The sequence below is a fragment of the Agelaius phoeniceus genome, chromosome 20 (genome assembly GCF_051311805.1).
Source record: "Agelaius phoeniceus isolate bAgePho1 chromosome 20, bAgePho1.hap1, whole genome shotgun sequence".
Lineage (NCBI taxonomy): Eukaryota > Metazoa > Chordata > Aves > Passeriformes > Icteridae > Agelaius > Agelaius phoeniceus.
Window position 1 is genome coordinate 3,930,318 of NC_135284.1, and position 26,775 is coordinate 3,957,092.

The 26,775-nt window shown below is 42.2% G+C and overlaps 2 protein-coding genes across 3 annotated transcripts in view; both read right to left on the reverse strand.

Moving 5' to 3' along the window:
• Nucleotides 1-616: 616 nt before the first annotated feature.
• Nucleotides 617-12,135, reverse strand: NSRP1 (nuclear speckle splicing regulatory protein 1). Its single transcript, XM_054646887.2, has 7 exons — nt 12,040-12,135; nt 10,848-10,935; nt 5,818-5,874; nt 5,524-5,655; nt 4,786-4,993; nt 4,098-4,206; nt 617-2,223 (listed from the first exon to the last, which is right to left on the reverse strand). The coding sequence occupies exons 1-7, from the start codon at nt 12,057-12,059 to the stop codon at nt 1,197-1,199; spliced, it is 1,641 nt and encodes a 546-aa protein (XP_054502862.1). The 5' UTR covers nt 12,060-12,135; the 3' UTR covers nt 617-1,196.
• Nucleotides 12,136-13,064: 929 nt separating this feature from the next.
• EFCAB5 (EF-hand calcium binding domain 5) overlaps nt 13,065-26,775 on the reverse strand; it is a 34,582-nt gene continuing 20,871 nt past the window's right edge. For both annotated transcript variants that reach the window (XM_077188833.1, XM_077188834.1), the window contains 13 exons: nt 26,629-26,728; nt 25,315-25,962; nt 24,007-24,218; nt 22,621-22,777; nt 20,260-20,549; nt 19,461-19,633; nt 18,508-18,736; nt 17,678-17,830; nt 16,428-16,525; nt 15,413-15,666; nt 14,840-15,069; nt 14,554-14,650; nt 13,065-13,245 (listed from right to left, as the gene is read on the reverse strand). In XM_077188833.1, coding sequence (XP_077044948.1) covers nt 13,118-13,245; nt 14,554-14,650; nt 14,840-15,069; nt 15,413-15,666; nt 16,428-16,525; nt 17,678-17,830; nt 18,508-18,736; nt 19,461-19,633; nt 20,260-20,549; nt 22,621-22,777; nt 24,007-24,218; nt 25,315-25,962; nt 26,629-26,728 — 2,769 coding nt within the window. In that variant the 3' untranslated portion in view covers nt 13,065-13,117. The remainder of the gene's footprint in view (nt 13,246-14,553; nt 14,651-14,839; nt 15,070-15,412; nt 15,667-16,427; nt 16,526-17,677; nt 17,831-18,507; nt 18,737-19,460; nt 19,634-20,259; nt 20,550-22,620; nt 22,778-24,006; nt 24,219-25,314; nt 25,963-26,628; nt 26,729-26,775) is intronic.

The window sequence follows — 26,775 nt, forward strand, 5'->3', positions numbered from 1 at the left end:
AGTCCAGCCAGGCCTCTGACAAAAAGCAGAGGATTTCCCTCAGTGTTTGACCCCTGGCCCACTGCTAAACACTTTCATTGCATTCCAACAGAAGAACCAAAGCTCATTACAGTTGTTTACACAGAACAGCAAAACCAAACTGCTCCACACTGGAGTATGTGCTTAGCTACTTGATTAGCTGACATATAAAACTCATCCCAAGCCTTTATAAAGTGGCAGCATTTGCATTTAAATTTACTCACACTTTGCATCATTGCTCAGTCTGCTGAAAAAATCATTAGGGAAACATCAATCTCAAAATCTTTTTTTTTAACATAGAAGTACACCTTATTCTAAGATAAAAGTGATAAACTTGCAACAAAAAAAGTGAAAGGAACAATTAAAAAGGTGTTGAAGATGTATTCTAAAAGCTATGACCACTGTCAGACATCCTACTTACCTAGTTGGAAGATAATTTTATTCTTGAATAGGAACCTTTGAACAGAAGGTTCATATGACAAATCTAAAATATCACTTAACAAGTTGATACAACTGTAATACATGAAAACAGATTCATCAACCTTATTCCATGCAAAAAAATGCAGTAAAATAACCTACACACAAAAAAAGACCCATACATTTGAGCCAATATGTATCTTACACTTTATTAACTGTTTCTGTACATCAGGTCCCCAGACCAAAACCCACACATAATACAAAATTCATACCTCAATATGCATGTATCTTACAGAACTCCACTCTACATACAGAAATCTCCTAGGTCATTATTCAGGCTGGTTTTCTTGCTTTTTCACCCACTTTTACAGGTTTGCTCCCCATTTCTGAGGGCAGCAGTGGGCAATGAGTCCTCCTAAGGGCTGAGAACACCTTTGTTTCAGCAGAGCTCACTGTTTTGGCTGCTGAAAGGAGCAGGGGGATGCATTCTCACCTTACACTGTATAACACTCCCAGGTCTGTCCAAAATCTTCATGTACCAAGGACATGCAGGGTGGACAGCCAGCCACATTTAACATTTCAGCTGTACAGACTGACTAAAGGTGTGTGTCAAGAGACCCACTGATCCATTCCAGAAGTTGTTCTCTTAAGGGACACACAACTTCTCAAAGGAAAGCCAGGAATAACTAGGTAGGACAACCTTTTCTGCACAGGGATCTGCACAGCAGTGGCCTTTCCTCCTGGCTGACTGCCCAGGCCCATCAATCCTCCTCCCTCTCGATGTAGGGCTTGGTGCTGACCCGGGCCATCTGCCGGGCCAGGTACCGGTCCCGTGCTGACATCACCGTCTCCTCGTTGCTCCTTTTGGCAAATTTGCTCAGGGCCTCAGGTGCTTTCTGTGCTTGCTCCTTCTCATCTTTCTCCCCTTCTTCTCCAGCTTTACGTTTCTGCTCAGACATTCCAGAGCTGGAGCTTCCCTTCTCATCCACCTCTCTGTCTTTTCCCTTTCTCTCTTTTCCCAGATTACTCTCTCCACCTTTTTCCAAAGATGTAGGAGTACCTTCTCTTCTCTCTCTGTATTTCTTTTCCTCACTGCCATATTTCTCTCTCCTCTCCTTTGTATGATCTTCCCTTTCTCTGTATTTCTCTCCTCTCTCCTTCTCCCTGTCATTATATCTATCTTTATCATTTCTGGTTCTTTCTTTCTCTCGTTCCTTCTCTGAGCCCTTCTCCTCTCTCTCCTTTGCCCTCCTCCATTCTCTGCCATGCCCCTCCCTCTCTTTTCTTTCCTTCCCCCTTTGTTTATCATCTTGATCTTCCCTCCTCCTGTGGTGATCTCTATTAGTGTGATCCCCATGCCTGTGTCTCTCTTCCCTTTCCCTCTGGTGATCCTTTTCATGGGTCCTACTTCTCTCATAATCCTTTTCCCTGTACTGTTCATCACTTCCCCTTTTGCTTGGCCTGCTCTCTCCCCTCTGGTGACTTGTTTGGGCTTTGGTGCATGGCTCTTCCTCCACACTGGATGAGCTTGGTGACCTGGAATGCCTCTGGCTTTTGTGATGTTTCACCTCCTCTTCACTGCTCACAGAGTTCTCCCTTCTTTTCTTCTTTTTCAAATTTACTTTACAATGCTTGTGTCTCTTGTCATCATCACTGCTATCAGTTCCTAGGTCGGTATCAGCATCTGGATTATTTTCTTTCTTAGAGGGCTTCACTCTTTGTCTTTCCAGTGGGCTTTTGCTCCTTTCGTTGGGTTCATCCTGAGTGTCAGGTTTCTCTTCCTTTATCCTACATTTTTTACATTAGAAAAGAATAACAACATTAAAAAGCCTGAAATCTGGACCTTTCTACAAACTGACTTCTGGTCAGGACTTAGGCAAGAGATGCTGCTGAAAAGTCTAAGAAAGCAAATCTGTCTGTGGCTCAGGTTCCAGGATTCCAGCACAAAGTGTCCATATCTGTCTCACTGGTGAATGTGAGCTGAGGAGTTTATCTAGAAGAGTTTGACTATGCTAAAGTCTGTGCAGCCTTCACTTAAGGAAAAAAAACCATTAACTTGTAAGCCTGTGTAAGCCTGCTGGCAAGTTACAGGTCTTCCTACGTCTTTGGTCCTCTATTCACATCAAGTAACTATCCAGAGAAGAAGCAGGTTGTGTGTTTTGTGGACAGAGAGAGGAACATGGTTTTTTGATCCAGTATTTCTGAAGATCTCACTTGTGGCTAGACAGAAATTAGCAATTTTTTACAGCTCAAATGTCCTTACATGTAAAATGCTGACTCAAAATGCTGAGGGGGTTATGCCTTGCCATTCTCTTCTGGCTGATGAGGAAATCCATGTTCACTCACACAAGCCACGTCTCTTCCATTACATCACACAGCTCCAGGAGCAGCCTGTGGGGCTCTCTCATGACTCAGCACACCACCAGTGACATTCTGGGTCTGCTGAATGCTTGAAGGCATGGACAGCCTATCAACAACAACTAAAAATTACACTGAAAAGTTTGGTAATTTACTTAGTAATCCAGCTCAAAGGTGGGACTCACTGTAGGGACACTTCTGAGATCTAAAAATGGAGCTGTTTTCTCTCTGTACCCTGCTGTATCACCACGAATAAAAACAAAATTAAAATATACACCTGAGTTTATTTGAAAGCCTTGCTGGAAACACTACAGGACAATTTGTTTCCCCTGAATTAATTGTATGTGCCACTAAAGGAAGTTTCCTTAATTTGTAAGATTAAAAAACATAATTTCAAATGCTCTCTATACAAAATATAAAATCACATCATCCTGAAGACTTCATGCAGAACTCCCTTCCTTCAGGCAGCTAAGAAATTTCAGTGATCACCTTCTCCACTTGGGCTAAGAATTTACTTTCTAACAATACAAGACCTAGAAGATCTCTTGATGAAAGCTGCATTTTATTTGTGATAGCAAACACTTAACTAGTGACATCCATGCTTTAAACCTCTATCAAATGAAGTTTAACCTGAGTTAATTGTCTCAAATTATCCAATTGCTGCATACAAAAAATATCCCCTTCATCCACATTTATCCACAGAATGTTACCATGTTAAACACCTAAATAATTCAGTCTCATCTCATTACGTTGCTTTGGAATGTTCACATATTCAGATTTCAAAATACTTCCACTGGATTTCCCATGTATTTGACTCATTTCCTTTTACCACTGTACCAACACTCAATTTAGTCTTCATGCAACTAAATGTGGAGTAAGTACAAAGTGAAGAGACACATTCTTTACAGGCAATTCATAGCATATTCATTTCCTATGAATGCTTACTGCTATGCTCACTATTTTACCTCTTGTCTTCCTCATGATTCAAAATGTGTAACTTATACAGATTGCTAAATATTATGTAAACCAAAGAAAATGTAGGTTAGAATAATACCAAGCAGGATTACAATCATAACTGTCCTCTTGATACCTTTCAGACAGCATCTCTGTCCTGCTTGTTTCATGTGTCACTGATGATGATGATCATGAGTTATTTACCAAATAATTCAGTTCATCAGCTGCATGAAATTACCAGTTTACCTTACCATGGTTTTAGTGCTCTGTCTAATCTTCCAGTGAATACAGAATCACAAATAGCCAGTGCTGGTTTTCATACCTGAAACCCTGCTGGAATCACATCCTACCTGGCTTCACGGAAGCTGCATTTTGGCATCTCCTCTTCCCCCACACGCTGGTTTAAAAGATGTCTGTAGAATCCACTGAGATCCCTCTGTTTGGTCACATCCAGGTATGCTGAGAGAAAGAAAGAGAGGTTGGGATTTACAGTGCCACAAATACTCATCACAAACAACTCACAACTGCAATTTCCATCCTGGAGGTTTTCAAATCCAAAGTGGAAAAAGCTCAGAGTAACCTGATCTGGCCTCACAGCAGACCATGGTTGGAGCAGGCAGCTGGAACAGGTGGAACAGCTGGAACAGGACCTTCAGAGGTCCACTCCAGCTAATGCTCCTACCTCCTGTGCTTCACATCTACTCCTGATGCTGACCAGAATGTCTGAGGTAAGGACTGGAAACAGCACTGTACCCCAGACTTACGAGTCTTCCTTCAACAACTGACCCTCTCTCAGAAAATAAATCACCAACCCAAATGGTACTGGCACACAAACAGAGGAGCTTCCTCTGTTCCATATCTAACACATGCAAAGGAAAGTAACAGACCAAGGTGGATCTGATTCAGGATCTGCTGATCAGGTCCTCTTTGATTTTAATTATCTCAACCCTCACATAGAGACCACCAGAGGAATACATTCTACATCATGTACAAGGCCCTACTTCTTTTTCAGGACAATTACTTCACTATGAATCTCACCCTCAAGAGCTGATTCTCTTCTTTCTCTCTCCTCCTCCTCAGCTCTTTCTTGCAGCTTCTTCTTATAGGCTGAAGTCACAAAAGCCTCTTTGTGTGCAAACTCTCCTCCTTCCATTTCACGCTCTTTCTGAATTTTTCTTTCCATTCGTCTTTCTTGTTCCTTCTTCCTAATCTCGGCTGCTTTGAGGATATTGTGGATGTATCTGGGCTGAGGTAGAAGGGAAAAAAGTTACCATGCTGAGAGGTAATTGTGGTGCCTGAGAAAACACAAATTGGGATTGATGGAGATGTTGAATCAAGTTGGTAATGGAAGAAAACTGTCAGGAGCTACTCTAATGTGTTTTCCCTCTGACTGACAGCTACCCAAAACAAACTGCCATTCCTCTCACACCCCTAACACAGCAGGTTTCCCAGTACCAAGACAGGCTGCTGTATTCTATCAAAACAGTCATCCCATCTTTGACTAGGAGGTCTTTTACTCTAAATGAAAACAAATGGTTTTTTGATTTTTCATCCCTCTGTCTTCCCAACTGTAACAGCCTTGCCCTTCTTTTAAGGCGTGTGAGCCTTCCTTTGATCCAGAGCCTTACAAGAGCCTTGAAATGAACAAGAATAAGTAACAATGAAAGTATCACTCGCCAGGATAATCCAGCACTGCTTTGTAGTTTACAAATTAACCACTCATGTTACCCCAAGCAGCCAGAGTTGAACAGACAGGATACATTCTCAGGTACTGACCTTTTTGTCATCATTTCCTGCTAACAATTTAGCACTGCTTTCTTTCTTCTTCTGCTGCATTTCATCATAAATGCTGTCATATTCATATACTGTAGCATCTTCTTCTAAAGCCTTCTGAATCTCCAGTTTCGTCTAAAACAAAAACAGGGAAGAGGAGAAGAAAAGATGTCAAAATAATAATAATGAAATCTTTACTATTTTCAAATAGTTGATTCCTATATCATAATTTAAACAGATCTATAGTATAAACTTACTCATCAGAACATTGGGAGTAAATTAAAAATAGTCCCTTACCTGTTTCATTGCTTGCTTTTTCAATGCCTCTTTTTGAAGACTTTCCCCAACAGTTGGCTGTAGGAAGGATGCATTACAGAAACAAAATTAATTACATTGTCACAGATTCTCTACCATTCTACCAAACAACTATATAATAGTCCAATTACAGACAGGTGTGATACAGAAAATACTGAATTCTTCCTGCACGTCCATCAGAGATGTAGCATAACAAGCAGAGATACTGACAATCACATGAAAAAAGATTCACTGTATTCACAGTTAAATACAAAATTCTGCAAGGATTTGGTATTTATTTCAAGTCTCATTTGTATCATTAGCTGTGTATTTTCAGAAATAAGAACACAGCTAAACAGCATGTACTTCAAATGTTACTGTTTCATTTCTCAAGATAAGCATGCTACAAAATAGCAATACTAATCTTTCCCAAGAAGAAACAGATCCCTACTGAAAATGTTTTCTAACCATACTGTCTTACAAAAAGGCTTTGCATTTTATTTACTTTTTTTCTTTTAATTAGTTTTGACCTAAACTACATATCTATCTTTTCTCAACCAATAGATAATAGATAATGTTTATTAAACAGATCCACTGTAATGGCAGGACTTGTATCCTTGTTTATGTAATTAAATATCTCTTAATCTTAAAAAGCAGAAAGAGGAAGGAAAAATCCTTTTGCATTTTGGCAACTTCCCAAGTCTTGCAACTTTGACTAATACATGTTTTGTGTCACATTTAAAAAAGGCAAAGAGATTCTGTAATTTGTGGTTGCTGATTATTTGGACTAGAATTGGATACAGTCCCTTATTTATTTATGTAGCTGGTTAGTTGGTTGACTGGGGGAAGTAGATAGTTGATTATTTAGTTTAAAACCTACAAGAATCCTGGCTTCATTCATCTCATGTTTAGCTCTGCTTTCAACACTGAAGAACTCAAGTTCTGAAGAACTAATGTTGAGAAATAATTTACAATGCTGTAGTTAATTTTATAACATATATCTTCTTTTGAAAAGGCTATAAGTGAGTCAGTATAAACCATACACAGCCATTTATATTAGCAGAGAACACACATCAGCATTACACAGAAAACCTCCATTTCCTCCTGGTGCTTGGGCAAGAAGATGGTCCTTTGTTTGACACACTGAGGGTCACCCTGAAGGTTTCCTCTGTGGGACACTTTTACAACACTGCTTTAACAGAAAGGTACCTCAACAGTGAAGAATCTCCCCTGCACTATTCCAGAAAGCAGGGGCTCAGTGAAAAACAAAACAGATTCTGCAGTTACATCTACAGAACAAGCTCCATTCCACCAAAATATTTGAAACCCTGTTCAGAATGTTCTCCTTGTCTGGCTACATGTAATAAATGCACTGATCTACAAAGATAAGGTAAACACTCACATAATACATAATCCTCATTATTGGACATATGATGGTAAAGAAGTCCATCTGCCATTTCTCCAGACTGGCAGCAAGTTTACAGAAAACAAACACCTTCCCCAGTGGTTTATGGTGGACAATTTCCTGTTGTGCTCTGAGTTCTGACAGATGAGAACTTCCCGTCCTTTTGTATTGTTTTACTTATCAACTGCCCATTTATTAAAGGCCTATAAGCTCAGCAATCTGTCTCATACTTTTTCCCTCCCTCTAGTCAAGCTATTCTTCTGAAGCACAAAGCTTATAATTCAATATTTTCTGAAAGGAGAAAACGTTTTAACCCTATCCTGTGAAAGGACATAGAATCCATGCAAATCAAGGAACTCTGAGAAATGAGGCTCTCCAGTCCCCCACTGCTACCAGACCATGGAGGACAGCTTGCACACAACTGAGAGTTATTTAAAAAAAAATCAAACAATGAATTACCCCAATCTGCTAACATTTCTCATGGTTCTCTCGATTTCTTAGCTCCTTCTCACTCTAAAATGAGCCACTTACACGCTCCTGTACATGGATTTAGGAGTGAATCCTCATGGCCTGCCCTCACAGAGAACTGCACAATGCAAGTACAACCTGCACACGAGACTCCAGTCTTCATGGAGTTAAAAAACAAAAATCACATCAGGCAACAGATTCCTCTCTCAACTCACACACATTATGAGCCATGGCTACTAGCAGAAGATCAAGAGAATGAACATGAAAAACAAGTCATGTACACAGAATTAGCTTTTCTCAGCACTCCATCCTAGTTTCCAGAAACCAGATCAAGGACTTCCTGAACTGAAGGATGCACCTGAACCATTGTTTGACACCAAGAGCATCCCTTGATTTGACTAATCCATTTCTGAATCCATTTCTATTTCTGGCCATGCCACAGTATCCTGTGGCAAGGAGTTCCACACCTTAACTACCCAACTTCCTTTTGTTTAGATTGAACCAGTTACTTGGTGATTCCATAACACAACCCACTGTTCGTATTATGAGAAACAGCAACATCACCTTCCTTCTCTGAATTATTCTTGATTTTACATACATCATCTTGATTCTTTTCCACTTCCTCCTTCTCAGAAAACTCTTTCCTAGGAGCCCCTTTACCCAGCCTTACTTTGCATGCAAACTGTTGCAAAAACTCTGGTCAGCACCAACATCAATTACTCAGCAAATCCTTTTAGTCAGACTTTTCCTTTGAAAAGTTGCAAAGGGAATGGAAGCATCCATAAACAAAACTAAAAATCTGAGTCTACAAGATAGAGTTTTCTGCTTCTTTTCAGCTTCTGCCTGCTTAAACACTCCATTTATCTTGTAGGTGGTCACTAAAAACCCACCAAATCCAGCTGATACATTCACAGAACTGTTCACACTGGCTCCACAATTTCCCTCCCAAATTTAGCACCGACTGAGGTCTATTTGCAGTTCTTTTTTTTCATCCTGTATTAACAAATGAGTTTGGAAAGACTGAGTATAGTACAGGAACATACACTGGGTAATTCTGGTGCAATCACAAACCAGAAATTTTATCTGCTGTACCACAGAGATAATTTCAACTAAACTCCAAAGGTAAAAAGGAACAATGAACAACAGACTGACAAGGCACCTTTTCCCATTCAACACTGGATTTCCAGAAAATTTCCATCCCAGATGCTCTGTTTCTTATGAACTAACACAAAGACCATCTCCAGCAACTAACAGCCATTAATGTACTTAACCACAAGGAAAAAAAAATCCAAATTCCTTCAGCACAAGTAGAGGCAAAATCTGAGTGAAAAATGCATAGTAACATTAAAAAAAAAAGGGAGCAGAAGTTTGGTATCTAATATATAATCACAGACAAGTCAGGTCTGCAGATTTCCCAGCACAAACTTTATTAGAGTTCAGTTAAAAATACATAATCTCCAGACATTTGAGATGTAGTTCTGACTGATAAAGTCGCAGACAGGAAATGAAACCCCTCCCAAATGCTGCTCCTTATCTTGAGAAGCTCTGAAATCATTACTGAACTAATAAAGTAATTCTGATTTGTAAAAAAAAAACAATCTTCTTTGATAAAGGCAGTTATGAGATTATTACTTTTTGCTGGGTATGTACCATACTGATGAGCACAACAACTTTTAAGAGCTTTTATAAAAGACTTTGACAGTGAATCTGTGAGCTTTTCTGAAAGGGAGGATACTTGAGATGTTAAGCTAAAAGCTGGCAGACAGCATCATATATTATTTTTACTAGAATTATTAACATTCATTCTTTTGTTTCAATGTTTAGATATTAAGAGAAAATGAAGAAGGAAAAAAATACAAGCCATCCCCTAGGGAGGTTCCCAAACCTACCACACAACATTTAATGACAACAGATTAAATGAAGCTTATTCCTGGGATCTGGAAAATGTGGGGTCAGATCCTTAATGCAGAGAAAGACACCAAATCCCATCTAAGAGGGGAAGTGCTCCATTACCACCTCCAGCAGCTGTACCTAAAGGAAAGCCTCTCTTTACAGCCACAGGGGAGGAATGCACCTCTGAGATCACAGCTAAGTGAGGGAAGAGATGGGATTTAAAACACATTTGTGTCCTGTAAGCTGCACTGAGGCAGTTTCATGTTGAGGGTTGAGTGGACATCACTAGAAAGGTCCTCAGCCCTTTCCTGCCCTGTAAATCATGAGCTCAGACACCTTCAACAGCAACATTCCAGATTTTCTAATGGAACCAGGTATACACGGCCTGGGAATTGCTAAATCCAGGCTTTCTGTGACATAAAATTAACAACTGCTACTTCATTAAAATAAAAACAGATTTTAAAAGTAAATATTTTGGTGAGTTAGAAATTGACCAAAATTATTTGATGCTCTATTAGCATTGTTTTTCTTGACCACACAAAAGAGCAAGCATGGAGTGAAGCTCAAGGGGGGAAAGAGGATGTTTGTAGCACAAGGTTCTGTAAGAACCCCAGCCCAGCTCATATCCCAGCCTGTTCCTGGGCACTTCCCCTGCTTCCAGCAGCACATCCAGGTGGGATTTACACAGCACACAGTGCCCTCTGCTGGGGCAGGTACAGACAGAGTATTTTGAATCTCATACTTTAAAAGAAATTAAAAATTAAAGATTATAGAAAAGAACACTCTCACACAATATCATACATCTTCTCTTGCTGTAGAACTTTTGGGTTGTACAGCTTTGCTTTTGTTCCCAATATGAACGTCATAAAATCAATTACATCAAATCTGGGTGGAATGAACTAAAGGGTAAAACACACATAACTACCACACTTAGTATTTGAGTGAGACCTGTTGATTACTACTGGTCTTTCTATTTGCAGGCATTCACCAGTGACAGCCAACAAATCTCTTTATAAGCTACAGTTAATCCTGGCAAACAGATTGTCACATGTTCTGAATTTCTGGAAGAGTTGACAGAAAGTAACAAAAAAAATATCACTTCCATGTAATGTGTACTAAAGAAAATACAGATCATATTTCACACTCAAATCCAAAATGCTGACACATATCCTAATGACTGCCAAAACCTGATGCAGCCATTAAGGGTTGGACACAAATAAATTTGCAGAATACAGGGTAAATTTCAGAAGAAAACTGTTGAACTGACCTCCTCATCTGACTCATCTGCAAACACCGAGAGCTTCTTTGAAACAAGATTTTTCTGCGGCAACTTTTTGGGCATAATAAGCCCATATCTAGAGGGGAAAAAAAAAGTTACCTTTAGCATCACTTACAACATAGCACATTCCAAACCAAAGATCTGCCATTTACCATTTGAGAAGTAAAAGGTCAGCATCAACATAAGGTATAGAAGTTATACGTGAGCAGCCTTTGCAGCAGAGCACACTGGACACTTCCCATGGAGTTTCTGGATGCAATGATTGTCCTAAATTAGGACACAAATCCCTCCTGTCCAGAGTTCTCCAAGTAATTTTCTTTTCTCTCTCAGAGAAGTAAGAATTTTTTTTAAAATACCAACTGTTTAATCTGAAAGGATTTCGTTTTAGTCTATACCAAGCACTTTCCATGCCTATGTTTGCAGTGCTGTAATTTCATGTTTTATTGACAATGAGACCACAGGTGCTATAGCAAAGGATATGATTTACAGCCAGATTAGGTCGCGCTCCAATTAATTAACCACACACAAACAACTCTTCTGCTGACAAGGTCCATCTCTGTGCTAAACCCACTTCCTTTGGGTGCTGAGCAACCTCCAAATCGGGGGTTTCTCGCCCAGCTGCCTTTCCCTGAGTCCATCGCTCGCTCCAATAGCTCGCCACAGGGTGTGTGGCTGAACCGACTGAAACCCCCCACATTCTGGGGTACCACACATGGGTACACCCCAACATTCTGGGGTACCACACATGGGTACACCCCAACATTCTGGGGTACCCCACCATTCCTGTGAGCGCTGTTTGCTTCCCTGAGTCCTGAGCCCGCCCTCAGCTCCGTCTGACCCGGCCGCGGAGGCCGAGCAGCAGGCCCGGCTGTGCCCGAGGGTGGGAGGTGTGAGGGAACACTGAGGAGATTCTCCTCCGTAAGAGTGAAAAACACCCCCAGGCAACACCCCCACACCCTCAAGCGCCTGCCCGCTGCTCGAGTTCTGCTTGTTTTTAATAAACACAGTTTTAAAGCCAGGCCAACACAGTGAGGCCGTGCGGCGGACACCTGGGACAAGCGAGTCCCTGGGCAAGAGTTTTCCAGCGCTCTCCCCTGCCCTCAGCGCCGGCCCCAGATCCCCCCCGAGCGCTGTCCCCGGCCCGGCGGGGCCCGCCCGCCCCGGCCCTGCCGGCACTCACTGCTTGCCCAGCGCCGCCATCTTGTCGGGCCGCCTCCCCCGCGCAGCCGCTGCCGTTCCGCCGCCGCAGATTCCTCGCGGCCGAGTCCTCCCCACGCACTTTCCCCGCCCGCCCCGGAGACCCTCACGGCACCGTGCCGCGGTCCCGCTCCGGGAGGGAAGCGGAAAGCGGGCGGAGGGGGCTGGAGACGGCGGGGGATTTTTTTAACAGCTCGTTGTCGAGGGGCGAAACTGCCGATCAGGGAAGGGAGATGGCGGTGCTCCCTGAGGGCAGCAGCGCGGGGAGTCGGGGGCGCCTGAGGGCAGAGGCGGGAAAGGTCCCTGAGGAGGGAGAAGCCCTGAGGGGGAAAAGCTCCCGAGACGCTCCTGGGGCCCAGGCTGAGGAGCCACGCTGATTCCTCCCCCCCATCACCGACCTGTCGCTTGTTTCCCGCTAAAGACTGAAAGAGGAGTTTAATTTCCCAAAATGTTATTAAAAAAGTGATTCTGCCCAAAGGGACGTTATTGGAAAGATTAAATCTCACTGTAGACAGTGCAGTTGCTGTAATCTCAAGCTTTATCCCAATAAGAAAGCTTTTTGTGTTTTATTAATAGTGTTAGGCTTTTCTGCAACATGTTCAGAAGAACATTACAAAATGCTGATTAACAGCCTTTATTTTAAATTATTCCTAAAAGGTCCTTTAAGGAGACTGAACCTTGAAAATTAATGCTGTATCATTTATGAGCCTTGTAACTTGGGACCCATAAAGATATCCTTTCTTCTCATTTTCCCATCAGAATTAATTTAAAAAACCCTTAAAACTTTTATTAAGCCTTTAAAATTCGGTAGCTATGCTGGCAAAATTCTTCCCTTTAATGTTTTTATTGCTTTTTCTTGGTAATCCTTAACAAACTCCCTATCATCTTAACTAATAATCCCTAACAGATTTAAGCCATTTTAACAACAAATACTAGTCCCTATGCATAAAAAAACCACAAATCAACAGTTAATTTAATAAAATATGTGAAACACCAGAATCACAAGGGTTAGATGAGAAATTAAGAGATTTAATTGGAGGCACAGTAGATACCAAAAGGGGCTAAGGATGGTTTTGTTCAGTGTGTTGGCTCTTTGCGATCTCCACGAGCGCCAGGCAGGTGTGAAGCCACTGGTACAGGTATTGGGCTGGAGCAGAATCCTGCTGCCACTCTGCTGCTTGAGGGACACCTGGAACAAACAAACAGCTGGAAGTACAACAGGGAAAGTCAAAACTACGAGCAGTGTTGCCACAAGAACAGAAAATCATCCCCTCAGCAGAGTTTACCCTGAATCCAGTAATTCCAGGAATGGTGATGCCTTGTAAAGCACACAACTATATTGTGACAGTGACCTGTCAAGTGCTGACTTTCCACTACAATTTGTCTTATTTTGTGGTGGGTGGACAGTTGTACAAAGTGCTCTGCTATATTTTAATGCTAAACTACCGCTTATATATGGAACATATGGACATTACCTGATGTTCAGTGTAGGAATTTTAAAGGAATTCCCATAACTGTGAGTTATACCTGCATTCACACCCCTGATCTGACACTCCTCTCTCAGAATAGGTTCCATCCTGGGAAACCAACCTCTCCTAGCACATCTGCAGTTTCCAAAGCTACATTCTTTAATCTAATTATATCAGCATCTCTAACTGTCAGAAAACTGGATGCTCTAGGCCTGTTTTGTTCTTTCCAGTGAATTAGTTTAATATATATGAGGAGAACACATGAAAAGGAACTATCACTGCCTCAAGTGTTTACTCTTTATCAGCAGGCAGGGTACAGTTGATAAATATCCCCAGCTAAAGCAATAACTCTTGTCCACGTTTGGCTTTTAACAGGCCTCTCAGACTTGTATTAGATCACAAAGAGAGAGATCTCAATGAGAACAAGTAATTTCTCTTACAGAGATATTGCAAATAATAATAACAGCCTCTTGACTGCTCTGGCGCCAAAAAAAGCTCACGTTCATTAAAGGAGAAAAAGAGACTGACAAAGAGCTCCTGTCTATGGCCTGTGAGTACATTGAGCACTTGGCAGATGGTGTTTATGAAGAGAAGGGCTCACACTGTGTGTTCCTGTTTGGAGATGGGTCAGTCCCCAGGGCAGGGCACAGAGGTCTGAAGCAGACTTGCTTGCCAAAAGAACTATCATTCTTCATATATCTTTACATACTGCTGTCCAAAAGAACCCTCATTCTTCATGCTTATCGGGAGGTTTACAATGAGGTCACTTGTTCTGGAAGGTTTCAAAGCTGATCTGCTCCCCTTTTCTGAAGGCAGTGAATTTTGAGTCTAAATTCAACAGGTTGATTTCTATTGACCAAAAAAGACTGCTGATATTGAGGACCCATTACCTGTTGTTTAATCTATTGTGAAATCAAAGTTAATTTCTGAAGTAAGGCCCTTAAAAGCACTCAGCTGAACATTGCCATTGACACAGTTTCATTGTTGAACTGTGCCTGGTAACCTCCCAATGAGTTTATGATATTTACCAATGATGAGGTCCAGCAGCAGCTCTGCTTCAACTTGCACAGATGAAGCAGTTGGATCAAAGCAATAAATCTCCTGAATCAAATTGTCATCAAGTTTCTGCAATGCAGAGAACAAAAAGATTAGGGTGTTTGTGAAAAGCTTACAGAATAAAAGATAGATGAGAAACATATAGGAAATCTATAGGCAATTAATTATTTCACTGCCATTTCCCCCTTGGCAAATTCCACTGCGTCTTCTTGGAGGAGGAATAATAGAAAGCAAACTCTAAAGAATTTGAATTCTCACCAGTTTACACTGACTCCAGCTCTCAATCTCCTCTGAGCCCTTCCAGTCTGGATGCAAAAGCAGCAGCACAGCCTTAACTACCTCGTGTACCAGAGCTGGGGGCTCTGCACAGCTCTTTATTCCATCAAAGCTCTCAGCACCGAGTTTCAGGACACACTCACGCAGCTCCTGCAGCATGAACCGGTGGAACAGAATCCCTGCGTGCCTCACATTTGTCACACGTTCTGCCTCTGCAATCAAAAACAAACCTCCCAAGAAGCTGCTCAGAAACATCTGCTACTGAGGACTTACATTACTGACTGACAGTTCATGTGCTAGATCCCTGAGGGCAACAAGGTGTCTGCTTCACACCTTTGATTTCAGCACCAAGTATCCTGTGAGCCAGAGTTAAAATCTGCCCATTCTGTTTAACTCCACTCTGCTAAGCTCTGAGGCTTGCTCAGGAGTACTTTATATTTACCAAGGATTTGTATTTGTCTTTCCATACTTGTAGGAAGGATACTTTTCAATACAGTTTTACTGAGATTCCTAATTTCACCCCAAAAAACTATCTCCCATCTGTATGCACAATACCCAGCACTTGTGTTGGTTCTCTTTCCTCTAGAGACCTCTGCAGGATCTCTGAGCAGGCAGCTTGGGCCATCTTTAGCATTTTCTGCAGGTCTTTCTGTTCCTGAGGCGGTAATTTCTTGTGCTGGCTGATGCTGATATCAAATATGCCGAGAGTTTGTCTTGATAGGTCATGGAGAGGTACTGCAATGTGGTGTTCTCCATAGATAGAAGTGAGAGTGACCTCTGAACTGTCTGTGCACTTGAACAGGTAATCTCTGAAATGAAATGTGCTAGGGTTTACAATCCTGGTTGTTTTGGTGATTTACTTAGCATATTTAAGATGCCATTCATCTCTTGTTGTTAAAATAAAGGTATTACATTAGTAAATCGTAGTTTATTTCCTTGAACTGAAATTTGCACAGCTCTAAGTAGCATTCAAGGCATGTTCACAAAGGAAAAAATAGCATTAGGAACACGATATTACTTAGTCAAGGTGATTACTGAAAATCATGAGAATTTAACAGATCTTGCTTTAAAAGCAGTTTGCTGTTTCTAACTGCATTGACGTTTGTTCTAGACAGTCTTATAAAAAGTAAAAACAGCTGCTGGAACTGCAAATGGCTGTTCAGGCAACTTTGACAACAAGGATGATATGCTTAAAGGACAAGTCTGAGGATCTTGGCAGTGGAAGGAAACAGATAATTGAAGGAAATGAGACTAATATGGCCAGGAAAAAATACAGATTATTCTAAAGAGCAAAATGGCCTGTGTAGGCTGCAATTCTGCAAACCTTGGCAGCTCAGCTGGTAAGCATTAAGTCAGAAGTTTTTACAGCCTGCAGTCAAAGAGAAAATATTCCTCAGCCCTTCACAGTTCAGTGCCCTGTGCACACACAGCAGAAGCCTTGATAGTGAGAGCTGCAGCCAGACACTCCCAGGGCTGCTCTGCCAGGGGCTTCATGTAATGTGGGTCAGCCTGGTGCAGCTTGAGTCAAGGAGCAGAGGGGAGCAGTCCCATTGCAGGTGCTGGAGCCTACCTGAGGAGGTTTTCCTCTCTGAGGAGAACAATGGGAGACCTGTGGATTTCCTTTTGTCCTGTGTTATCTGTAGTGATCATCTTGCACAGAGCATAGTTCTGCCAGAGAGAAAAGAAAGGTTTAGCTGCATCCAAGAAAGGTACAGACATTTTGAAGCTTGGAGAGGGAGGAAATTATTTCTTATAGGAAACTCCCATGTACATTCAAGAGCAATGGGATTGTTTAAAGATATGTCCCAGCACTGCTAAGTTTTATTCCCAGAGATGGGTGAAGAATGTGCCCTGGACCTCCCTCAGTCAGACTATTTAATCCACCCCAGGCTCTACACTGAGGAACACCCACAGGCCTAGAGGTTTTCCCATCCTCTTGAGTCGTTTCTCATGTCATGTTTGTGTCAGTGTGTCTTGACACATGAAAAGCACAGAGGGGACCGAGTGACCTGGCTATCAGGCAGCTAACAAGGAAACAGTGCTGAGCCTGGAATGACAACAGAACACTGCCAACATAAACCATGCTTATCAGAGGAAGCAGCTGAATTATGACTGCAGCAGATGTCATACAGACTTTGGGATGACATGGGATCAGTCCTAAATATTGCATATACTTTTTGTCTTCTTAACTCACTGGTACATGAAGTGACAAGCTTCCCAGGGCCTGAGTACCTGCTGAACAACTGGAACATAACCTGCATGGAGTGGGGCTGCCTTTGCAAGCTGGCTAATTGGGAACCAGTCACTTCCTGAGCTGTATTTATATCTTGGCTGCTGACATAAGTTCAGAAGAAAGAGCTAATATATTAGCTGGAACATTCTCTTGTCCCTATAAAATACCATAAATTTGACATGCAGAGGATCTCCAGAGAGAAGCATTTTCACTAGTTGAAGTCCCAGACAGCAAAGCTATGGATGGATGGATGGCTGTGGGGTTCTGCTCTATTGGTTGCTATGCAGCAGTGAGCACTGAAGTAGGAGAATACACCCTTTTCACATTGAAAAAGGGTTATACTAGCAGTGCTCTTGAATTCTTTTACATGGAAGGATGAAAAGAATGAAGAGGGATCTCCTTTACAGAGGGAATCTTCCATCTCTACCTTTGTACCCTTTTTGTTGCATGAACAGGCACAAGAATCTTGTGCAGGTTTCAGCTTTAATGATAAAACAACTGGAAAAACACAGGCAGCTGGAGATGGCATTTCCTCTCTAGAGCAGCCTTTGAGCCCCTGATGATTCCAGACCTTTTCTCTGCAGTACCTTGTCTGTGCCAGGTTCCACCATATAGGTTGTGACAGCGTGGATGCTGGGTGTCCTGGGATACAACCAGTCCAGAGCAGTGACAGCCACTTGGAGGACATTTTCCCGCATGCAGATGTGGTGGTAGGCTTTGCTGAATGCATGGCAAACTCCCTGTGAAAGCAGAATCCTCCAAGTGAGCCAGACAATTTCACACAATTTTGGAGAAAAAAGCTGGGGAAATGTTCATGTTGTGACAAATTGCTTTAATCAGAATTTGTAAAGCGGAAAAGTGACTGTGAAATGTCCCTTATCAAATGATGCCCTGAAGTGCTCAGTACCCAGTCACGGCCAAGTCCTTAACCAGACAGAGCTGCTTTTTAGTGGAAATAGCCAAATGGACCGGTAAGGTTGGTTTGCTGCGCTCCCTGCTGCCCAGAGGATGCATCCACAGTGAGGCTGATCCCAAAGAAATCCGGAGAGCTGTCACTTTTAATTATTCCACCACGTAAAAAGTAAGGTTTTGTGTCCTTTTATAGAAATGAACACAAATATGAGATTGAGAGCTTCAGGAAATAAAAACTGCTATCTTTGGGCTTTGCACAAAAGGTCAATTAACATCCTAGTCAGGAAAGATTAAATAAATTATTGATGAAGTGATACCTCATAATAAATTTCAGATAAGATGCTAATCAGCAGGATACTGATAAGGTGCTCTCCTTTTACCATATACTGCAGAAGGGGACCCACAGATATATTTTTAGTTGTACATCTTACATTTTCTCAGAACATGTAAAATTCACAAGTTTTTTGCAGGCTGGAGTAACAAACTGCTTTCTCATGGCTCCCACCTCATAGAAAGTGATCTCATGGGTCAGAAAGATGGATGTATGACTCTGGTCCCGAAGAGTGTCAAGTCCTAGAACACCAAAAACTCTCCAATGAGCATCATGCAGGGGCAGCACCAGGAGTGAACCTTTCTTGTCCTCCTCATGGTCATCAGAGCTCCAGAAGTGAATGTTTCCGTGGTGCTGAACTCTTGGAACATAGATTGGCTTTCCCTGGTCAATGGCTGCAAAGCTGAAATATAAATTTATGACGAGGTTTGTCAGGAGGAGCAGAAAACCTTTAGTGAAACAGTAAATACTGCAGCTTTGATGTCTCCCTTTTTTCTGGCATCAGAGAAGGAAGGTGTGAGCTCCATACCCTGACCACACTCAGCAATACCACATTTACCACTTGCATCCCAAAGGCAGTGGTAATAAAGAGGCACTTTTCATCCTTAGGACATTTTAAAAACATCAGCTAATGAATGGAATGAAAAGGAATACAGAAGCAAGTAGCAGTTACATTTAATAGGTTAGAGGCAGCAATGCTTAAAGAGACAAATATGTCTGGCTTTTGGAAATGACAAGTGAAGAAGCATGAAAGCTGTTTATAGCATAAACACTAGGGAAGGAAAGGCATTGTTCTCAAAAATATCCTGTGGATATAAACTGGCATAAGGGAATTAATTTTTAAAGAAGAAAATGTAGGCCCAATGCCACAGACATTTGCTAAAGGATGAGATTTATTAGACTGTGAGCTATTCTCCCCAAGGAAAGGAGTGAAATCCCAAACAGAGCAGTTCTAAGCAGACCATGTGGAATATGTATAGGATATTGGATCATTCCACAACAGTCTCTTGGGAGATTTCCTCTCTGGAGTACTCCATCAACCTCAGTTTCCAGAGCATCCCAAACACTGCCCCATACATTCCAAGCAGTTTAGAGGAAAAGGAACAGGTATTTGCAGCTTTCCTTACCTGATTCCTTTCATGTCTCTGTGCAGTACTCGGTTGAGGATGTAGGGAGCATTGTCTGCAGTGCAGGCCACGTAGCGCAGGAGAACCTGTCCCTGCTCTGGGGAGAGCTGGTTCTCTTCCAAAAGGGCAATGTATGCACTGATTGTCTTGTTATTCCCGTGGGCTTCCATGTCCTAGCAACCAAATGTTCCCCATTACAGTCTGTACATTAGCCACTGGCACTTAATTAATGCACTTAGCAATTGTTTAATTTTTGCTGAGATGCTGCTCTGGGTCACCGAGTTTGTGTGTCACCCACCCCATGATGTGGCTGTGTCACTGTGACAAGCACAAACACTCAGTATTTTGATTGGCAAGGGAAACTGATTTCCTTTTTCCTGTTGCTAATGGGGAGAAGTAAATAGAAAAATAATCCCTAACTATAATTTGTGCCTAAGAAAAAGTCCTGTGGATTTATTCTCCAATAGGAGATTCCTTTTAGAAAAAAACCCAAACGAGTACCGGAGTTGCCACATTTACAAACCTAGAAAATACTGCAAGAACACTTCAGCTACACTGCGAGAAGTTTGGCTTTGAGGAGTGCTTTAATGGTGAGAAAAACAGCTAAAGTTGCAGCTGTAAATTAAAAATGAAACTATTTCCACTACAAAATAACCATCTTTTCCTAAACTGACTCTGGTGTGTTTCATCTCAGAAGCTCCAAAACTACAACTATGGATTTCCCTGGATCAGCTCTTCCATAAGTGAGACAAAATTATCCCTGAGATCCCTTCAGTACTGGGAGAGCAAGGATGCCTACCTGGTACAGGGCCTTGATCACTGCTTTGTACACTGGTTCCATGTTTGTTCCGCTGGTCTCAGCCGCTTTCTGGATATCCTGCAGCCATTTCCTCCTGGCTGAGCTTTGCAAGCTCTTGATGTGACTTTGTTCCACACTTGTGGTCAGGAAACTCACCAAGTTATCCATAGTTTCATCCTCATTGCCAGTGAACTTGGAAGCAATTAATTCAAGGAAAATCTGGAATGCCTTTGGGGATAGCTTCCCCACTTTACTGAGCTGTGGGTATCGGGAGCAAAGCTCTTCCTTTGCTAGTAGAAAAAAAAAAAAGAAAATAAGAGGGAAAATTTAGTTGATGAATCAGTTTTGCAAAATAGGAAACAAACAAGACCTAAACAGGCTTCGGGTGGAGTCCATCCAGCCCTTCCTTCTAGCTTCTTTTAGCTGTCTCCTACATGGAAGTGGGCACGCTAACAGGTAATCTCCAGTTTCCAGACTGGATGCACCCTTTTCTCTAGATGCCTGCTTCCCTCCCATGACAAAGAACCCCGCACAGCGCTGGTTTCTCTGCTGGTGCTGCTTCGCTCCGCAGCGGGTCTGTCAGAGCTGTCCCAGCGCGGGCAGGCTGTGCCCAGCCCCGGCTCTGGGCTCACGGGGGTGCTCTTGCACAGCCTGAGCAACGTGCAGGCGCTGCCTGGCTCCGGGAGCCCCGGGCTCATGCCATCTCTGACTGATGCTCCCATCATTCTTTCTGCATCCTGTTTTCAAATCCTGTTGGACCCGAAGATGTCCCTGCTCATGGCAGGGTGTTGGGCTTGATGATCTTTACAGATACCTTACAATCCAAACCATTTTATCATCATTATCACAGATTTTAGCTGAAGAAGTAGCAAGTACTTACTTGGCCTCAATTATGGTGGGGTCATGATGCTTAATGCTGTCTTATCCAGCCCATCATCTAAGGAACATTCAGTATTCTAATTTAATTTCTGATTTTCTGACAGAACTAGGATGGAGAATTTTTTTGATCATATAAAATATTTGAATTTTTACCACCACTTTCTCCTCACTTTGAAGAAAGGGATGCAGAAAAAAACAGACATGAATTTGAATGTGCTATGATCACTTCTTTCACTACTGAGCAATAGCATAATGAATTATTTTCCCCTTTATATCTAATGTTACACTTTTCACTTGCAAGGACAATCAAATAATTTTACTCACTTTTTACTCTGTGTTTCCACCCAGGAGAAGTGCAATGTCTGTGAACCCTTCCCCCAAACCTGCTTGTCCCACACCCTTGAGACATTAGGTTGAGGCAGCTAGAAATAATTCATGCTGCTGCTAGGTGGTATTGATTTTGCTATTCTCCCTTTCTATTTATTTGTCCTTTAGTTTATGAGCCCTTCATGGAAGGGACTGTGTCCTTCCATATTTCCATGGTATGTTCTGGCATGCTTTGAATGCAAGAGAGCAGTGAGCTGCCAGTTTCTCCTGGCTGGACAGCCTGGAGATTATTAACAGTGACATACTGGTGTGCTCCCCACCCCACCAGCTGCCTTCAGTGAGCTAAAGGATAAAGAGATTTTGGTGGTTGCCAAAGTGAGCCATTTTTAGTGATTTACAGCAGAATAAGTAACATGAAGATGAGCATGGAGATGAAAAAACCAAACCTGTCCACCCAAGCACACAGGTAGAGATGTTCTTAATTGTTAATACAGTGTTTCAGAGCACCTCATGCCCACATGTTAATATGCACAAGGCTGCCAGAGAGGTTCAGGTGAACCTGCAGCACTTCTGCTGGACTAAAGTCTTTTCTATCAAGGACCAAATTTGCTAAGTTTATGCAGTGAAATAACCAACAGAGAAGTGATACTCAAAGCTGCTCTGTAATTCCTAAGTGCTGTGTGACAGTGTGAATAACTACAGGCTATTTGAGATCTATAAGGAAAGCTGTTCTCTCCTGTGAGGTACATTCCTGCTGGAAGCACAGCAAAATGTATCTATTAAAAATAGCTGGATTCCACAGATGGACTGGACTAAAAGTGCAAACATGTCCTCAGGCTTTATGTGTGCTTTTTCACTGCCATATCACATGTATACATTGCATGTTACAGCTGAAATAATTTTTCAACTCACTCCAGTGTCATTAAACCGTTGGGCTACTTCTCTGCCTGGGAATCTTGCACAGGAGGAGGGGATGGAGCAATGCATTAACAAATAGGTCTGGGTAACTGTTCCTTCCCATTTTACACCTCATAGTGTGTATGCTTATGACTGCTTGCAAAACCAAACTGGTGCTTGCAACAGCCTCATTAGCCCTGTCACTGAATGGTTGAAGGCCTCCTGTGTTGTTCTCACAGAGCAGAGATTTTTCCTTACCCTTCATCAAGGCCTCTTTTCCCTTGTGTCCCTTGAATGTGCTCAGAACAGCAATCACCTCTTCCAGGTCCAGGGACCCACATGCTTTGCTGTCCCACTTTTCAAACAGTGCCTCCAAAAGATGTTTCCTTTGGGCCACGTGAGACATGCGGTGAACCTGCAGCAGAGGAACAGCTGGTGTTTGGTAACTCCTGGACACTGATGCTGGACACTACACAAATGGGGACACTACACAAGTGTAAAAATCAAAAATTCTGCAGTGGTTGTGCCAATCACATAATTCCTACGGGCCAGGCCAAATCTGTACATACACGGCTCAGAGCTAGAGATGAATCATTAAACCTGGGAGATAACTTAGAAACACTAAACACAGGTGACAGTTCAGTTTACCAGGTAGGATCAGCACTGCAGAGAGTTATTTCACAGTGAACAAATTAAGCCTGTGCTGGATTTAAGGTGATGTCAGCTCAGGTAAGTGCAAGTTTCCCAGAACACAAATGTCTCCCCAGCAAGAGCTAACCACAGCCTTGTAGTGACAACAGAGATGTGACAGTTCATATTTCTGTACACTGTTATGTTGCTGGTGCTGCCCTGAAGTGTGTGGGCTCCAAGCAAACACATGTTACCATTTGTCCTCTAAACCCAGCATAGAGGGATAACTGGCTGGAGTGGAATTCACTCAAAGGCCAAAATCCTGGCAGTGTGTGCTGTATTCAGTGAGGACTATGGAGCCGTCAGAGCCAATATCTCATTCAAATTAGGTCAGCAGCACAGAGGGAAACCAGAAGGAGGTCTGAGGAAAACACAGCTAGAGAAATGCACCACAAAACAGACCTGAAGTGATATGAGGCACACTGATGCTGGGCATGAGGAAGGAGAATATTTTTTTTACAACACATGGCAAGAGTACCTTGTAACTTAAAACCAAATAAGCCTGTGCCCATTCACATCCAGCCATGCACATAACAAACCCAAACACACTTGTTTTAAAATCCTCCCCAAACATCCACAACCTTCTATGTACATGCCAGTGCAGTAGGTCAGAGATCAGGTTCTTGGCTATTATAAAGGTGAATAAGCAGAATGGAATGTTTTGGGCTCTTTCACAATTAACTATCAACTGTTGTCTCACTGAGTCCAGCTCTAGGACAGACAGACAACCTCTAACAGGATGAGTCTGTCATCACTTCCAGAGCTGAGGGCTAGGGAGGGAGCATCTAGAATGAAAACAAAGGGGTAAAAGGTCTCCTGAAGGAACAGGGGATGCAAGGCTGCAAGTGGAGAGCTCTGCCAGCATCAGATTAACAGTTGACTTTGCAAAGTGTTTGTGGGCATTTGCTTGGTTTTTGTTTGGACATGAGATCAGCAAAACTTATCAATATTTACTCTTTCTCGTTGTTTAATTTTTTCCTCTTCTGTCTGTTTGTATTCTCTTTTGATAAATGCAGTAAGCCTCTTCACAGTAGGCACAGAAATGTCTTCACCAACAAAATTGTCCATGAGCTGTACAAACTGTGGCAGGGTGAGGCAGCTTGCAGCAAAGCTCTTCGTAAAAGAATCCTGATGGTTCTGAATCTCTGCCACACTGGAACCTGAGTCTGAAAGGCAGAAAGCACCGTGTGTCACAGGAAGCCAAATGCTGCCCTAAAGCCAACCACGTGGCAGCTATCAACACAGCCCTCAATCCTGCACTTCCTATCCAGGGAAATTACAGCTGAATACAGACTGACTCCATGCTGAGTAAAGGCCTTAATCTGCTTATAGTGCTCTAATAGCAGCTCTGCAGATCCAGTCTGGCATGGATGCCATCCTAGAGCCAGGTCAAACCCTGACTGCAGGTGAGCTGGAATTGCTGTTACTCAGCAGGGGGCTGTCTGAGACAAAGACCTCGTTGAGAGACTGCTGTCCCAGACAGACAGGATGCACATCCAAGGACTGACTGAAGGACAGGGTAATGCTGTGCACTGGGAGTTACCACAGAAAGCTGTAGGTCCCAGGGGGCTGTAGCATCAGCTTTACATGATGAACCTGTCACTGGATTGTTCAGACAATGCAGGCCTGGTTCTTGCAGTGTTCTGAACCGTGAGACACAAGAGTGTTCCCAGAGTGCTAGCAAGGAGGTTGGCCCTTCTAGGATGTTTAAGAAAATACCTCTTTGAAACACAGTTGTCTGATCACAGCCTTCCTAGAACAAAGGCCTTTGTAGACAATGAAGTAGGATCATCCTTTGGAAACACAGTGAGAGATTCAAATAAAAGGTTCCTGCTAGATGATCTCATAGCTCATCTCCCTATAGGCAGTCACAGTCTAAAAGTTATTTAAGTAATTTCTAGATTTAATGTGCTCAGGTTCCTGTCTTGCTATGGTAATATTACAGAGTCAAACAGAACATAAAGTTTCTCCTTATTATAAAAATACTGCTGCTTCACAGACTCCGTGAATTAAAGTGTCTGCTCAGGGCCTTGAATACAGATCACCAACAAAGTGACTCACCTGCCTCCTGTGAGAGGAATAAGCTCTGAAACCTTGGCAGAAAACACCATGCTGAGAAGATATAGCAAAGCTTATGGTCTTCTCAACTCAGAAATCACTCACATGGTTTTGAAATGGATTTAAAACACCCTGTAGTTAAACCAATCTAAACATATACATAGAATATGATTAAAGTCTGTCAGAAAAAAGAAAATACTTTACCCTGGTCATGCAGTCTTATCTCTGAGCTTGTCTGTTGGTCAGACTGGCTCTCGTTGCTTGCAGAGGTTTCTTTCCCAGCCTGTTGGGAGTCAGTGGCGTCCGTGTCTGTCACAGCTCCCTCTCCTGAGGCTGTGCTTGTACCTTCAGGTGATATCCCTGTAACTCCACTGTCCTCTTGACTAACTTGCCCTTCTGATCCAGCTTCTCTGTCTGAGGTATAATCTTCTGGTTTTATTTCTGTCTCAGGCTCACTGCCCAGGATGGATTCCTCCGGTTTTCCAGATCCAGGTTCTCCATCCAAATCAGCAGCTTCAAGGCCAGTGCTTTCCACTGCTGACATGGCATCCTCACCTTCCTTGCTCACTTCAGAAGCACTTGGCTCTGCTGCTTCATTTTCCTCCTTGGAAATTCCTCCAGTCTCCGTTTCACTCATGTCCATTTCTTCAACAACTTCTTCTGTAACACTGGTGCTCATTCTGTCAGTCTCTTGCCTATCATCATCTATAGATTCATATCCTAAAATCTCTGCCTCAGAAATTTCTGTTTCAGACAAGAACAAACTTTCACTGACTTCCTCACAAACTTCCTGGTCACCAAGGCTTCCCCAGAAATCCATAAGATTAATATCTTGCAGCTCAATTATTGGCCCTAAAACAAAAAATATGTGTAAGCTGATAGTGTCTACTGGTTTTATCTTCTCTAGTATTGCATAAGAAAATTTAAAGAATAAAGGTAATTCCAAGTAAATACAAACTGCCAGAAAGTATCTTCTGCAAAGACACATCTCAGGAACACAAAACTTCAGAATAATGTCTTTGCCTGCAGAGATCTACTCTTCTGGCTAAGTATTACACCACTTTTCCTTTGAAATAAATATTTAATCATTCTCTACATTTAGAAGGAGGGATGTAATTCACCTTGCATTAGATCTCAGCAATTAATTAATGTCCAATATCTTTAAAATATTTTACTTTCATGCAGATGATTCCCTCCATTTTTTCTTTTTCTTTCTGGAGGTATTTTAGTGCAAACACAAAATTAACTTCTAATAATCGTTTCAGAAAGAGTCTTTCTTTAATTCTATTTCCCAAAAAGTACTTCAGAATTTTGTAGCAAGGAAAACTTTTGGATGCTGAAGCATTTCTGAACATTGCATGTGCTTGCAAATTCTGGTGTATAGGTCACAGCAGTCATTTGGGTCCCTTTTTTGGGCTCTGTTTATTTCTGGTAACACTTATAAAACATATCTGAACCATCCAGCCTTGTGTGGACTCCCAATGTTTTAACCACAACTGAAACATCCCATGTGCTCACATTCTCTGGGGTTCCACAGTTCCCACTTATGACTCGCGGACCTTCTGTCATAGAAGTGTCTCAGCAGGGCCAGTATTTTTTGTCTATCCAAGACACCAACCTAGATAAAAAGATTACAATTATTGGGTTTCTCTTGTGGTTCTTTGA